Here is a 13,523-nt window from a genome sequence, read left to right as displayed (position 1 = left end):
AGGCTTGTTGTTGTGGTTTCACAGCACTGTATGTATGTGTGTGGCGTAAGGCTTGTTGTTGTAGTTTCACAGCACTGTATGTATGTGTGTGGCGTAAGACTTGTTGTTTCACAGCACTGTATGTATGTGTGTGGCGTAAGGCTTGTTGTTGTGGTTTCACAGCACTGTATGTATGTGTGGCGTAAGACTTGTTGTTTCACAGCACTGTATGTATGTGTGTGGCGTAAGGCTTGTTTTTGTTTTATTTAGCAGATGTTATTTACAGACATTGAGGTTTGATTCTCCATTAACTTTAGCATGCGCCTTGTCATTAGGACAGTGGAGCAGTCACAGCGTTCCAGAATATTAATGAGTGAGATGTTCCCATCCAGCTGAGGGATAAAGCTGCTGCCCACTAATTAGGTAGTGTCTGGAGGATAGTGTAGCATCAAGGAGACAACTGCTGCAATAGGCCTACATTACTGAACAGAAAGGACGGTTTTCCTTTTCTATCTTGGCAATCCATTCAAGATGGATGGTCGGTCGCCACACTCACATGGTGAATTTTCCTGGGGCCCCATTTATCAATATCTATAATTACGAACGGAATTTAGAACGTTCGTACGCATAAAAAAAGTGTGATTTATCAAACAATCCCCATACTAGCGTCAATCATATACACACTAGTAGTAGATACCATTACCGATTGTTTTGTGCTCGTGCATGACCTTGGCTCGTTGCATTTCGAAACGCACATAATTGACCACATATGGTCAAACCCATCACTTTAAAGCCGGTGGGGAATATACAACGCCGTACCATGAAATACCACCGCGCAACCACAAAAATATAAGATTTAGCAATGGCAAATATTCTTCAAATGATTAGCTAACATTCACCAATAAGCCACCCATCCTAAACAGCTCCCTCTTGTAGGTGTATAGGCCAACATTGCTGTTCTGCAGAGTGAACAAGTCGTGCATTCCACCGAGCCAAGTTACCACCACACTCAGCAGATTATTTTACCCATAAAATAACCTATCACCTTCACATTAAGAGTGGAACTATTTTTTGTTCACATAGTTGAACTCGTTTTGGGATGGTGTTTTTATGGCCTTGTGGGTGCCGTCTATTGTTCTGTTCGTATTTGGGAATTCATTGATAGCAAAGAAAACGCTCTTAACTTAAACCTATTGTGCAATGGTGTATGGAAATTGCATGATACTGTTCATTTTGCCTATGATTTCATCCAAAACATTGGCTCATCGAGGGCTGTGAGATGCCAATGGCAAGCTCCTGCTGAATGTGATGATTGTCAAAAACCCGAGGGCGGATAGCATGTAGGAATGGCATGCGTTTGCCTTTCTAAAGTAGGTGTTCATAGAAGGAACTATGAATTCTGCTCTATATCAGAGAATTCTGAAGGAGAATGTCAGGCCATCTGTCTGTGAGCTGAAGCTGATCACAGTTTAGTCTTGCAGCAAGACAATGATCCAAAATAGGCAAGTCTGCATGAAAATGGTTAAAAAGCAACACATTAAGTTTTGGAACTCCAGACCTAATCCCAATTGAGATGTTGTGCCAGGACTTGAAACAACAGTTCATGCTTGAAAAAACACAAATGTCCCTATTTAAAGCAGTTCTGCATACAATACTTGGCTAAAATTCCCACACAGCGATGTGAGAGACTGATCAACAACTATAGGAAGCATTTGGTTGCAGTCATTGCAACTAAAGGTGGCACAACCAGTTATTGAGTGTAAGGGGGAAATTACTTTAACACTCTGTCCATTCATCACCGTTGTTGTCTTAGCTCTCCTGATCAACACCTGTGATTGCTTTATGCCTCTCTCCAATGTCAAAATGCCTTGTCTACTGCTGTCTTGGCCAGTTCTTATTGTTTTATTTCACTGTAGAGTCCTGCTCAAAATGCCTTAGATAACCCCAAAGCCAACTCTTCCTTTGGCTGCCTTTCCTTCCAGTTCTCTGCTGCCAATGACTGGAACAAATTGCAAAAATCACTGAACCTGGTGTCTTATATCTCCCTCACTAACTTTAAGCATAAGCTGTCAGAACAGCTTACCGATCATTGCACCTGTACACAGTCCATCTGTAAATAGCCCACACAAATACCTTATCCCCATGTTGTAATTTATTTTTTGCTCTTTTGCACCCCAGTATTTCTACTTGCACATTCATCTTCTGCACATCTATCACTCCAGTGTTTAATTGCTAAATTGTAATTATTTCGCCACTATGGCCTATTTATTGCCTTACCTGCCTAATCTTACTACATTTGCACACACTGTGTATAGACTTCTCTATTGTGTTATTGACTGTACATTTGTTTGTCCCATCTGTAACTCTGTTTGGGTCGCACGGCTTTGCTTTATCTTGGCCAGGTTGCAGTTGTAAATGAGAATTTGTTCTCAACTGGCCTACCTGGTTAAATAAAGGTGAAAAAAATACAAGTTGGGTGTTCCATAACTTTGTTAATTAAATTAAACAAGTATCCATTTTTTGGGCTATTTGTAAACTCAGCTTCCCTTTATCTAGTACTAGGTTTTGGTTGAAGATCTGATAACATTCAGTATCGAAAATATGCAAAAATAAAAGAATCTGAAAAGGGGCAAATAATGTTTCATGGCACTGTACTTGAAAAAGACAGACAGGAGGACACATTTACATACAGACACACACACAGAAAGAGAAATGGGGAATCATCCTTGACATACAAGGACAGAAAATATGTGCAGCAGCATAGTTTGAGAATGGACCTCATTCAGAAACAAGGTCAGGGACATGCTCTTTCTTTACTTTGCTGGTAGTTGTCTCATGCCACAGCAGCTTTACAATGGTGACAGAGTGTTAGCCCGCCCAGTCCGGCACAGAGGTCTAGTAGTGAGGGTCACTGCTCCCTGTTAAAGCCCAGCACATCATGCTGTACCACACCACTCTGCTGGCACTTGCTCTGGCACTGGCCAGGCATGTTGGACAGGACTCAAAGCACTGAGGGGGTCACACATATTGGAGTCACTTCCTGCCATGGACGCTAACCATGCAATAAAAGCAACACAATGACCTCCTATATAGTGGCATGGTCAGGAGTATGGGCAAAATCTGTCTGACATTTAACAATGTCACTTACTTGAAACATCTCACAGAGGGCAGTGATGGTTCATAGTGAAGCTCCACTCACTGATTCCCTATAAAATCAATATTTTAGTTTAATGCTCTTCTCACTTCAGCTTTATGTTATTTCCCATAGTAATGTGTTCAATGCAACATATTCTGGTCTGCATCCGTTTGAAATCAATCAGCCCTAACATGAATCTAAACATCAAATTTGTGTCTGGAATGTTTTACTGAATCGTGATGTGATTCTCACCTTTGCACAGCTTTCCAAGACCCACCAGGTGGCGCTATCAACCATCAGTTACGTTGGCTGTGCCATCTCCATCTTTTGTCTGACCATCACCCTGGTGACGTTTGCAATCCTGTCGTGAGTATCCCTCCATCTTTATTGTTCACTGACTCACTGAGTCAAAATAAACATATCAAAGCATCTCACATGTGTTGTGTGCCACACATGCTCTTTATAAGTGGTATTCACCCCATTATGATTAAATGTTATGTCAAACGTATTTGATATATTACTTGTTATCATTTGTGTGGCCTTGCAGGACAGTGAGCACTATCTGTAACCAACGCTACCACATCCATGCCAACCTGTCCTTTGCCATTCTGGTTGCCCAGATCCTGCTGCTCATCAGCTTCCGCTTTGATCCGGGCACGGTAAGCACCTCATCACCACAGCCAGAGTATCTCACTGGCTAGAACCAGGAAGGGATTTTGTACCTACTGAAGAGGAAGAGAGGAAGAGGAAACAAAGCATGATGATTATGAGACCCTCCATGATGACAACTGTGATCATGATGTACCCTAACCCCTTTCCTCTCCCAGCTGCCCTGTAAGGTGATGGCTGTGCTGCTCCACTTCTTCTTCCTGAGTGTGTTTGCCTGGATGCTGGTGGAGGGCCTGCACCTCTACAGCATGGTCATCAAGGTTTTCGGCTCCGAGGGCAGCAAGCATTTCTACTACTACGGGATTGGCTGGGGTACATCTTGTAACTGTATTAATTGACCTTTTTAGGCACAAATGTCTTACTGACAATGATGTGATTCCCATTCGGATCAAACTGGCTCAATCTGTGTTTCCACTTACACCTGTAGCTATATGCAACAATCTGCTTTGTAGGGTTGTAACATTCCCAGTTACTTTCCCAAAATTCTCAAGTTCTCCAGAAATCCCAGTTGGAGGATTCCAGGGTTACCTGCTCATCCCCACCTAACTCAAGGAATCTTCCAACTTGGATTTCTGGAATACCAGGGAATTTTGGGAAAGTAATTGGAATTTTACAACCCTACTGCTCTGCATCAAACGATTGATACTTTACCATGTTTGGCACAATTAAAAGGATGACCTTTTGGGATGACCTTTTGAGTCTGGTTTTAGCAGACCTCTGGTTTTGCCTTGAGATTGCCCTGGTCTGTGTGGGCCAGAGTGGACAGACAGACAGAATAGTGTGTGTGTGTGTGTGTGTGTGTGTGTGTGTGTGTGTGTGTGTGTGTGTGTGTGTGTGTGTGTGTGTGTGTGTGTGTGTGTGTGTGTGTGTGTGTGTGTGTGTGTGTGTGTGTGTGTGTGTGTGTGTGTGTGTGTGTGTGTGTGTGTGTGTGTGTGTGGAACAGCCTCCACATGCTGGAGTGATTATTGGAAATAAGATCCCATTTTTATAATTTCCTATGTTGTTGGCCGAAGTAATGCTGCGATTTGTGGCCAGCTACAAATTAAGTAGCATAGATGTTTCCAGCAGCTGGAAATATAGCTGTTAGGACATCTGAGTTGTGTCGTTTACAGCTCCTGTTATTAGCAGTGAAAAAAGGCCCTCTGATCCTTTATTCTTCATTTCCTCTTTTGGTGTAACAGTTTAATTGTTCTGTGATGGAAAAGTCTGGAAATCTCTGGACTCAGTAAGTCATTACAACATTAAACAAAGAAGCTTTACCAATAATATAACCATGTTGGTGGAAATGAGCAATGACAAAATACCACAGAAAACCCATTAAAAAAATATCCTGTGTCCTCTACTCTCAGTCTGTCTAACTTTCATCTAATACTCTTTGCCAAACTTGATTTGGACAGCATTAGACTGAAGTCAATATAAGGATGCACATACTGGACAATGTAATGTTACAGATGTCATGATGTGTGTGATATCTCTATATCTGGTGATTAGCATTTCCCCTCTTCACCCAGGGTCTCCACTGGTGATCTGTGTGGTTTCTATGACATCAGCCTTGGACAGCTACGGAGAGGTTGGGAAGTAAGACATTGTCAACACACTCTAACCTGGACATTCAAAACCACTTGGCAGCACTTTGTGCCATTGAATAGGGTTGAAATATCGATACTGGTGCCATGAAACAGCCATTTATGTATAAGTAGTTTACACCAACAGGGGAAATAGAAATGGGAAGTATAATGTGAGGGATGTCAACTAAGCTTGTTTTATCTCACCTCTCTCCCTCAGCTGTTGGCTGTCTTTGAAGATCGGGGCTGTTTGGGCCTTTGTGGCACCAGCACTGTTTGTCATTGTGGTAAGAGAAATCACCACTATAGTTGACTTCCGTTCTTATTGAACAACTAATTAAGTGCTTGAGCTCAAGCTTTTTATTCATAAAAGTGATTTTTTTTAATATATTAACTGATGTGTGTTGTTTTCTCTCTGACTCAGGTGAATATTGTGATTCTTATATCTGTGACGAGGATCATCTCTCGTATTAGTTCAGAGAATTACAAGGTTCATGGAGATGCCAACGCAGTCAAGTGAGTCATCATCTCTGTCCTAAAACCTTCATGGTGATAATGCTGTCCTGACTCCCTCAGTCAGAATGATATGAATACAGTATTTATTACGTTGTTTGTAGATAGTTGACACTTAGTGTGTTTGTGCCTCTCTGTGTGTATAGGCTGACTGCAAAGGCAGTGGCTGTACTCCTTCCTATTCTGGGCATCTCCTGGATCTTTGGGGTACTGGCCATCAACGATCACTCACTGATGTTCCAGTACATGTTTGCTGTGTTCAACTCATTACAGGTCAGTTGCCTACTGTAAATTATTCAATCTAATACAGAACATCAAATTGGTCTTTATTAATAGCCTTTATTTACGGTAATTGACTGCAAATATGTGGATCTTTCTAAAGGGATTCTTTATTTTCCTGTTCCACTGTCTTCTCAACTCTGAGGTAAGACACACCCTTCGTGTTGTTATAGTGTTGATATATACTGAACAAAAATATAAACGCAACATATAAAGTGTTGGCTCCATGTTTCATGGGCTGAAATAAAATATCCCAGAAATGTTCCATATGCAGGAAAAGTGTATTTCTCTCAACTTTTGTGCACAAATGTGTTTTCATCCCTGTTAATGAGCATTTCTCCTTTGCCAAGATAATCCATCCACCTGACAGGTGTGCCATACCAAGAAGTTGATTAAACAGCATGATCATTACACAGGTGCACCTTGTGCTGGGGGACAATAAAAGGCCACTAAAAAGTGCAGTTTTGTCATGCAACATATTGCCACAACATAATGCCACAGATGTCTCAACTTTTGAGGGAGTGTGCAATTGGCATGCTGACTGCAGGAATGTCCACCAGAGCTGTTGCCAGAGAATCATTTTATGTTAATTTCTCTACCATAAGCCACCTCCAATGTTGTTTTAGAGAATTTGGCGATACATCCAAGTGTATCCACGCCAGCACAGGACCTCCACATCCGGATTATTCACCAGCCACCCAGACAGCTGATGGAACTGAGGAGTGTTTCTGTCTGTAATAAAGCCCTTTTGTGAGGAAAAACTCATTCTGATTGGCTGGGCCTGGCTCCCCAGTGGGTGTGCCTGGCTCCCAAGTGGATGGGTCTAGGCCCTCCCAGGCCCACCCATGGCTGCGCCCCTGCCCAGTCATGTGAAATCCATAGATTAGGGCCTAATGAATTTATTTAAATGTACTGAATTCCTTACGAGTTTTAACTCGGTAAAATCATTGAAATTGTTGCATGTTGCGTTTAGATTTTTGTTCAGTATAGTTTCTGTTTTGTTTCTAATGTCAGGGGAGGTTTATGAAGTATTGCACCTGTTATTGTGTGTTCTCATGGTTTTGCTGTAGGTCAGAGCTGCCTTCAAGCACAAAACCAAGGTGTGGTCGCTTACCAGCAGCTCCATTCGCAATATCAATGTGAAACCCTTCAACTCTGATGTTGTGAGTACCAAGGTAGAGGGATCTAATTGGGTAAGAAGAAAGACGTGAATTCAACTTAGAACTTTAAATGTGAGATCAATCATTTACTCTCCTTTTTCTCTCACAGATTAATGGAAACAAAGGAGGCGTGAGCCCCACAAAGATGAACACATGGGACAAAAGCACCTACTCAGCCAATCGGATCGACCTGTCCGCTGTGTAAAACTACAGGACTTTGCTTCCAGTAATGGCGGAAGTAGGATGCCATGCCAACCTTGGGTTCACTAGTTCACTAGATTCATTGACAAACACTTGCTTAAGTATTGTGTTGTTGCTCACTGTTATATGTGATGTATGATCCACTCTCATGGAATCAAAAAGAAAAGCCTTAGATAAGGGGGTGTGTTGTGGTGTAGCTACATAGTCAGGATGTCATGCGTCTTCATGTAGAGCTCTATACACAATGACTAACCATTCTTACAGCTTCCATAGCCCACAGCCTCCTCCTCCCTTACTCCTCCACTGTGCAATGATTTGATCTAAAGCTGTAACCCCAAAGGGACATCAGCACACCCTGAAGACAAAACAGACTCAAGGGACTGTGCCTTTCAACTTCTCTTCTCTTCTCTTAGAAAAAAGGGTTCTTCTGCTGTCCCCATTGGAGCACCCTGTTTGGTTCCCACGTAAAACACTCTGTGGAAAGGGTTCTACATGTAGCCCAAAAGGGTTCTACCTGGTAACAAAAAGGGTTCTACAAAGGGTTCACCTATGGGGAAAGCTGAAGAACCATTTTGGGTTGTAGATAGCACCTTTTCTTTCTAAGTGTAGGGATGGGAATTCTGAGGGGACTTTGTGAGATTGTAAGAGCCCTTGGCCTTGAGAATTTAAAACATGCCATTAACTGTTTCAGATTGTTTGTGTCCAACAGTGTATAATATCTTGAAATGTTTCTTCCCAAGTATTTGTCATGAATAATTATCAATTTGACCAGAGGCTATCCAATGTTTTGCATTGGTATATTTTGTGATATGTAAACATACTTTAGCTTTCACTTAGAGTTTTATTGTTACTTTCAGAATGAATTATGGTTTTGACAAAGTCACACTGGAGGCTATAGCAGCCTGGTAATGGGTTTGTGCAGGATGGTTATTCTACTACAGGGTCCTGGCTGGATGGTACATTAAGCATTATGTGTTGAACCAACCAATGAAAGAATAAATAACAATGTTCTTCTTTTCTGAAATATTTAATGTCCAGAAAGTGCAAAACATTGAATCTGGCACCAAACAAACGTAACTTAGCACACACGTACATACATACAGACATACATACATACAGGGATGAATACTTTCATGTAAAAAGTGTAATCAAATGAACATCCCCACAGTTTAATGTATTTATTTATGGATCTTGTCATTTACATTTTTTTTAAATTGCAAAGCATCAGAGCACACAAGTCACAATGTTTGATACTCTGCCTCTCTTGAAGCTCTTTGTTGTTTCTTCTGACAATGATGAGTTGAGATGAGTTGACAATGCTATTTCCGAACGTACCTCATGTCTCTCTGTAAGCTGCATTATTTCATGCTTTTTTATAAAATAGAGAATTATTGCGTTAGACATAGTTCTGTGAATTTGTATTTGTTTTCATTTATCTTTTTAAATTACACAGATCATTAGATTTTTTTTTATCATGATTTGTCTTTGAGGATACATAGTAATAGCATACACATGTATTTCACAAACACGAGTCCAACGTGTATTCTTGTTCAGTTTCACTGAGATTGGAGATGTCTTGTTGAAAGTCTTGATTGTTCTGACACTGTATCAACACTTAGTCTCCTACAATAGGATTTACTTTATGAAATTGTTTAAAAGCCCTTCCTAGTCTTTCAGAACAGACCATTCTATCATACGGACTGCATTTGTTTGTTCTACAGTACTTCATGTTCAAGGTTTCTCTCTTATTTCTGTTGTGGAATAAAAATACAAACAAAAAATGGATTGAATGTAATTCCTCTGTCAACTGTCCTCAATAGCTAATGTATGTAAAAATAAAATAAAAAGTATTGTTACACCTGCACTATCTTCTGTAAGTAGAACCTCCAGTAAGAAGTTACCCAGCTGGCATATAGTCTGAGAACCATGTGTTTTATAGAGCTTGGTGAGCACGTGGTTTTCCCATGGGTACTTTGCATACTACCTTCCCACAACCTTATGGGAACGGTGCAGGATAGTTGCTTGGTTTTGGAACATTAGCACATTTAAGGAACTTAACAAAAAAACATTTTCCTGGTTATTTCATTACTTTAACCGAACGTTTCATAAAAGTTCAAACATGGTCATATTTCATTTACATTTTGTTAATGTTCTAGTAATGTTCTCGAACTGGTTTGACATTGGGAATGTTCTCTAATTGTTCAGAGAACGTTAAGAAACAACATTCTTTTGTGGGAATTTCATTACTTCAGCATAACGTTTCCTACAGAGTTCCTCATGTTTCTATTTAAAGTCATCCTCAAATTCTACCAAGAACGTGAAGAAACATTCTGTGGGAATTTATGTACCTCAGCATAACGCTTCCTAAAGGTTTCCTCACTGTTCTATTTAAATTAATGTTCTCAAATTGTTCAGAGAACATTAAGAACACTTTCCGTAAAAAACAAAACAAACTTTAATAACGTTCAGTTTTTAAATAACGTTTAAAAACATATACATTCCGTTCTCGCATCAACAAAACTCTATGCTTGTTAGTTGTGTTGGCTCACCCACTAATTGGCCACACCTGATCTAAATGAGTGCTTGTATTCTTTGAAATAGGGTCTGTTTGAATAGACGAGATGAACAGCTCTGAATGTGTAAAAAAAAAACATGGCATGCCTGCTCCATCCTGGTGGTGCAGTAGACTAATTCCATGGATAAAGAACAGAAGATTATAAGTTTGAATCTCACTGACGCCATGTCAAAATAATTATAAATATTTTTGCATGATTGAGCCCTTTCCTGTAGTCAAATAAACAAATCACCTCTAGTGGCCTCATGGGTGGAATGTTATATGTTTCATAATTAATATTAATAATTAATTCTGTGTTTCTATATATGTGACCGACTGCCTCGATTCAGTTATATGTAGCATCATTTTTCAGAGTGTTTTTAACATTGGAAAAAAGTGTAGACTCAGAGCTACAAAATGGTATATCATACACCGCAGTTGAGGAACAATGGGGAAGTAATACTGCCTTGAAAGTTGATCAACCCCGCTTTTGAGAAAAAGGGCCCTTGAATATTTTGGTACACCTACTGGAGAGCTCTTCTTTGTCTACACCTATTCAGCATCATTCACATCCTCTTAAGCCTTAGCCTCACCTATCTCTTTAAGGATTTACATGTGAGGCCATGCGCTAAACAGAGGGAATAAGGTAGTGTAGTAAACAACCAAAGATTTCAACACTAAAAGGGGTTTAAGTAGTAGCCTACAATAATGAAAAACTCTACACTTTATCTAGTCCTTGGCCTATATGCTAATCTGGCTTTGAAAGTGTCCAGATACAAATATTTTATAAATATTTTATAATTATTAAATGATGCTTACCCTGACACTTATCTAAATTGATGGGTCATGTAAAATGCTATAACCACGCCCCAACCACATCTAGCTAAGTGGATGGGTCACTGTTGTCTAGACATGTACACATGTTCATGAAATACAATAGATGGCTGTAATCACCCCCAGATACACCTGGTTAACTTGATGGGTCATGTAATCATTCTCTTGCGAATTGGAGTAGACATCTAGCTAGCTAGATAAATAATTAACCATAATCCCAACCCATAGCTACAGTACAAATGTAGTTAGCTACCATGCATGTGTACATGTCTAGTTAGCTACCATGCATGAAATGCTGTAGTATGAATCTGCAGGTAGCTAAAGCTAAAAAACTAGGTTCAACATTGGCTAGCTAGCTAACATGAACCTATAACTAGCAATGCACATGTGTTTCTGAGATGCTAATAATAATAATACACAGACCATACACTAAACATTAGCTAGTGAGCCAGCAAGCTATCGTTTGCTAGCTAACCATACACTTTAACTTGCAATGAAAATGACTGACAAAATTAGAAATCAATAGTATCTGAAAATGTAGCTAGACTCTTTGTCATTTATAGCAGACGCTCTTACCCAGAGCGACTGAGTGCATACATTTTAGTATTTTTCTCATATTGGTCCCCCATTAGAATCGAACCCACAACCCTGGTGCTTGCTCCATGCTCTACCTAATGAGCTTCATGGCAGCGTGCCTTTTCCATTTGGTTTTTGTTGCTAGCTACATCTTGTTTGGCCCGTTGTTGTGTCAAGTCAATCCGGTTCACACTGACCTTGTGCAGAAAATAGTCCATCACAACTTTTTCATTCTGATCTTTGACGATAGCGCCTGCTAAATTCTGGGCTGCAATGTTGTTAAGAGCAGTTGCAACACTTTTGCAGTTCTCCATACTAAGGTTAAGTCTAATTTTTTAAAAGCGGTAACCAGGATTATCGACGCATACTGAGCAGCTCATGTTAAAGACAGAATTGCGCTTCATGGCAGACCAATTCGAACTTATCTCTCAGCATGTCCAGCCCATCCATTATCTCAGCTAATTATGGCTAGCGGGAAGATTCCTGTCTTTTTCCGTGGCTAAACCAACAAGGCTTGAAACTTAACAATTGTATTCATAATTTAAATGATTGCACACACATTTGTTATTATGTCACATGAAAGTTCACATGTTCCAGAAGGCATTTCTGCCCCAAAACGCATAAAAAGAGAAAGCCTCCCTGGTGAAGTAGTGACATGCGACACACGCATACTGTAGCTTATTGAAACGGGTCACATATTTCAATCTTCTGTGATGAACAGTTGAAGTCGGAAGTTTACATACACCTTAGCCAAATACATTTAAACTCAGTTTTTCACAATTCCTGAATTTAATCCAAGTAAAAATGCCCTTAGGTCAGTTCGGATCACCACTTTATTTTAAGAATGTAAAATGTAAGAATAATAGTAGAGAGAATTATTTATTTGAGCTTTTATTTCTTTCATCACATTCCCAGTGGGTCAGAAGTTTACATACACTCAATTTGTACTTGGTAGCATTGCCTTTAAATTGTTGAACTTGGGTCAAACGTTTCAGGTAGCCTTCCACAAGCTTCCCACAATAAATTGGGTGAATTTTGGCCCATTCCTCCTGACAGAGCTGGTGTAACTGAGTCAGGTTTGTAGGCCTCCTTGCTCGCACACGCTTTTTCAGTTCTGCCCACACATTTTCTATGGGATTGAGGTCAGGGCTTTGTGATGGCCACTCCAAAACCTTGACTTTGTTGTCATTAAGCCATTTTGCCACAACTTTGGAAGTATGCTTGGGGTCATTTGGAAGACCCATTTGCGACCAAGCTTTCACTTCCTGACTGATGTCTTGAGATATTGCTTCAATATATCCACATAATTTTCCTCCCTCATGATGCCATCTATTTTGTGAAGTGCACCAGTCCCTCCTGCAGCAAACCACCCCCACAACATGATGCTGCCACCCCTGTGTTTCATGTTTGGGATGGTGTTCTTCGGCTTGCAAGCATGTCCCTTTTTCCTCCAAACATAACGATGGTCATTACGGCCAAACAGATCTATTTTTATTTCATCAGACCAGAGGACATTTCTCTAAAAGGTACCATCTTTGTCCCCATGTGCAGTTGTAAACCGTAGTCTGGCTTTTTTAATGGCGGTTTTGGGGCAGTGGCTTCTTCCTTGCTGAGCAGCCTTTCAGGTTATGTCGATTTAGGACTCGTTTTACTGTGGATATAGATACTTTTGTACCTGTTTCCTCCATCATCTTCACAAGGTCCTTTGCTGTTGTTCTGGGATTGAGTTGCACTTTTCGCACCAAAGTACATTCATCTCTGGGAGACAGAACGCGTCTCCTTCCTGAGCGGTATGACGGCTGCGTGGTCCCATGGTGTTTATTATTGCGTACTATTGTTTGTACAGATTAACATGGTACCTTCAGGCATTTGGAAATTGCTCCCAAGGATGAACCAATTTTTATTTATTTTGATTTTCCCATGATGTCAAGCAAAGAGGCACTGAGTTTGAAGGTAGGCCTTGAAATACATCCACAGGTACACCTCCAATTGACTCAAATGATGTCAATTAGCCTATCAGAATATTTCAGAGCCATGACATAATTTTCTGGAATTTT

The 13,523-nt window shown here is 40.3% G+C and overlaps 1 protein-coding gene across 4 annotated transcripts in view; it reads left to right on the top strand.

The window, feature by feature from the left end:
- Positions 1–9,287, top strand: part of LOC135540445 (adhesion G-protein coupled receptor D1-like) — a 69,938-nt gene extending 60,651 nt beyond the window's left edge. For 2 of the 4 annotated variants that reach the window (XM_064967089.1, XM_064967077.1), the window contains 10 exons: positions 3,378–3,481; positions 3,663–3,774; positions 3,943–4,096; positions 5,296–5,362; positions 5,570–5,636; positions 5,774–5,865; positions 6,009–6,135; positions 6,245–6,286; positions 7,212–7,334; positions 7,411–9,287. In XM_064967089.1, coding sequence (XP_064823161.1) covers positions 3,378–3,481; positions 3,663–3,774; positions 3,943–4,096; positions 5,296–5,362; positions 5,570–5,636; positions 5,774–5,865; positions 6,009–6,135; positions 6,245–6,286; positions 7,212–7,334; positions 7,411–7,506 — 984 coding nt within the window. In that variant the 3' untranslated portion in view covers positions 7,507–9,287. The remainder of the gene's footprint in view (positions 1–3,377; positions 3,482–3,662; positions 3,775–3,942; positions 4,097–5,295; positions 5,363–5,569; positions 5,637–5,773; positions 5,866–6,008; positions 6,136–6,244; positions 6,287–7,211; positions 7,335–7,410) is intronic. The other 2 variants (XM_064967088.1, XM_064967086.1) reach the window with 2 other exon arrangements.
- Positions 9,288–13,523: the final 4,236 nt, after the last annotated feature.

This window comes from Oncorhynchus masou, chromosome 1 (assembly GCF_036934945.1).
Source record: "Oncorhynchus masou masou isolate Uvic2021 chromosome 1, UVic_Omas_1.1, whole genome shotgun sequence".
In the NCBI taxonomy this organism is placed as follows: Eukaryota; Metazoa; Chordata; class Actinopteri; order Salmoniformes; family Salmonidae; genus Oncorhynchus; species Oncorhynchus masou.
This window is presented reverse-complemented; position numbering and strand designations above follow the sequence as displayed.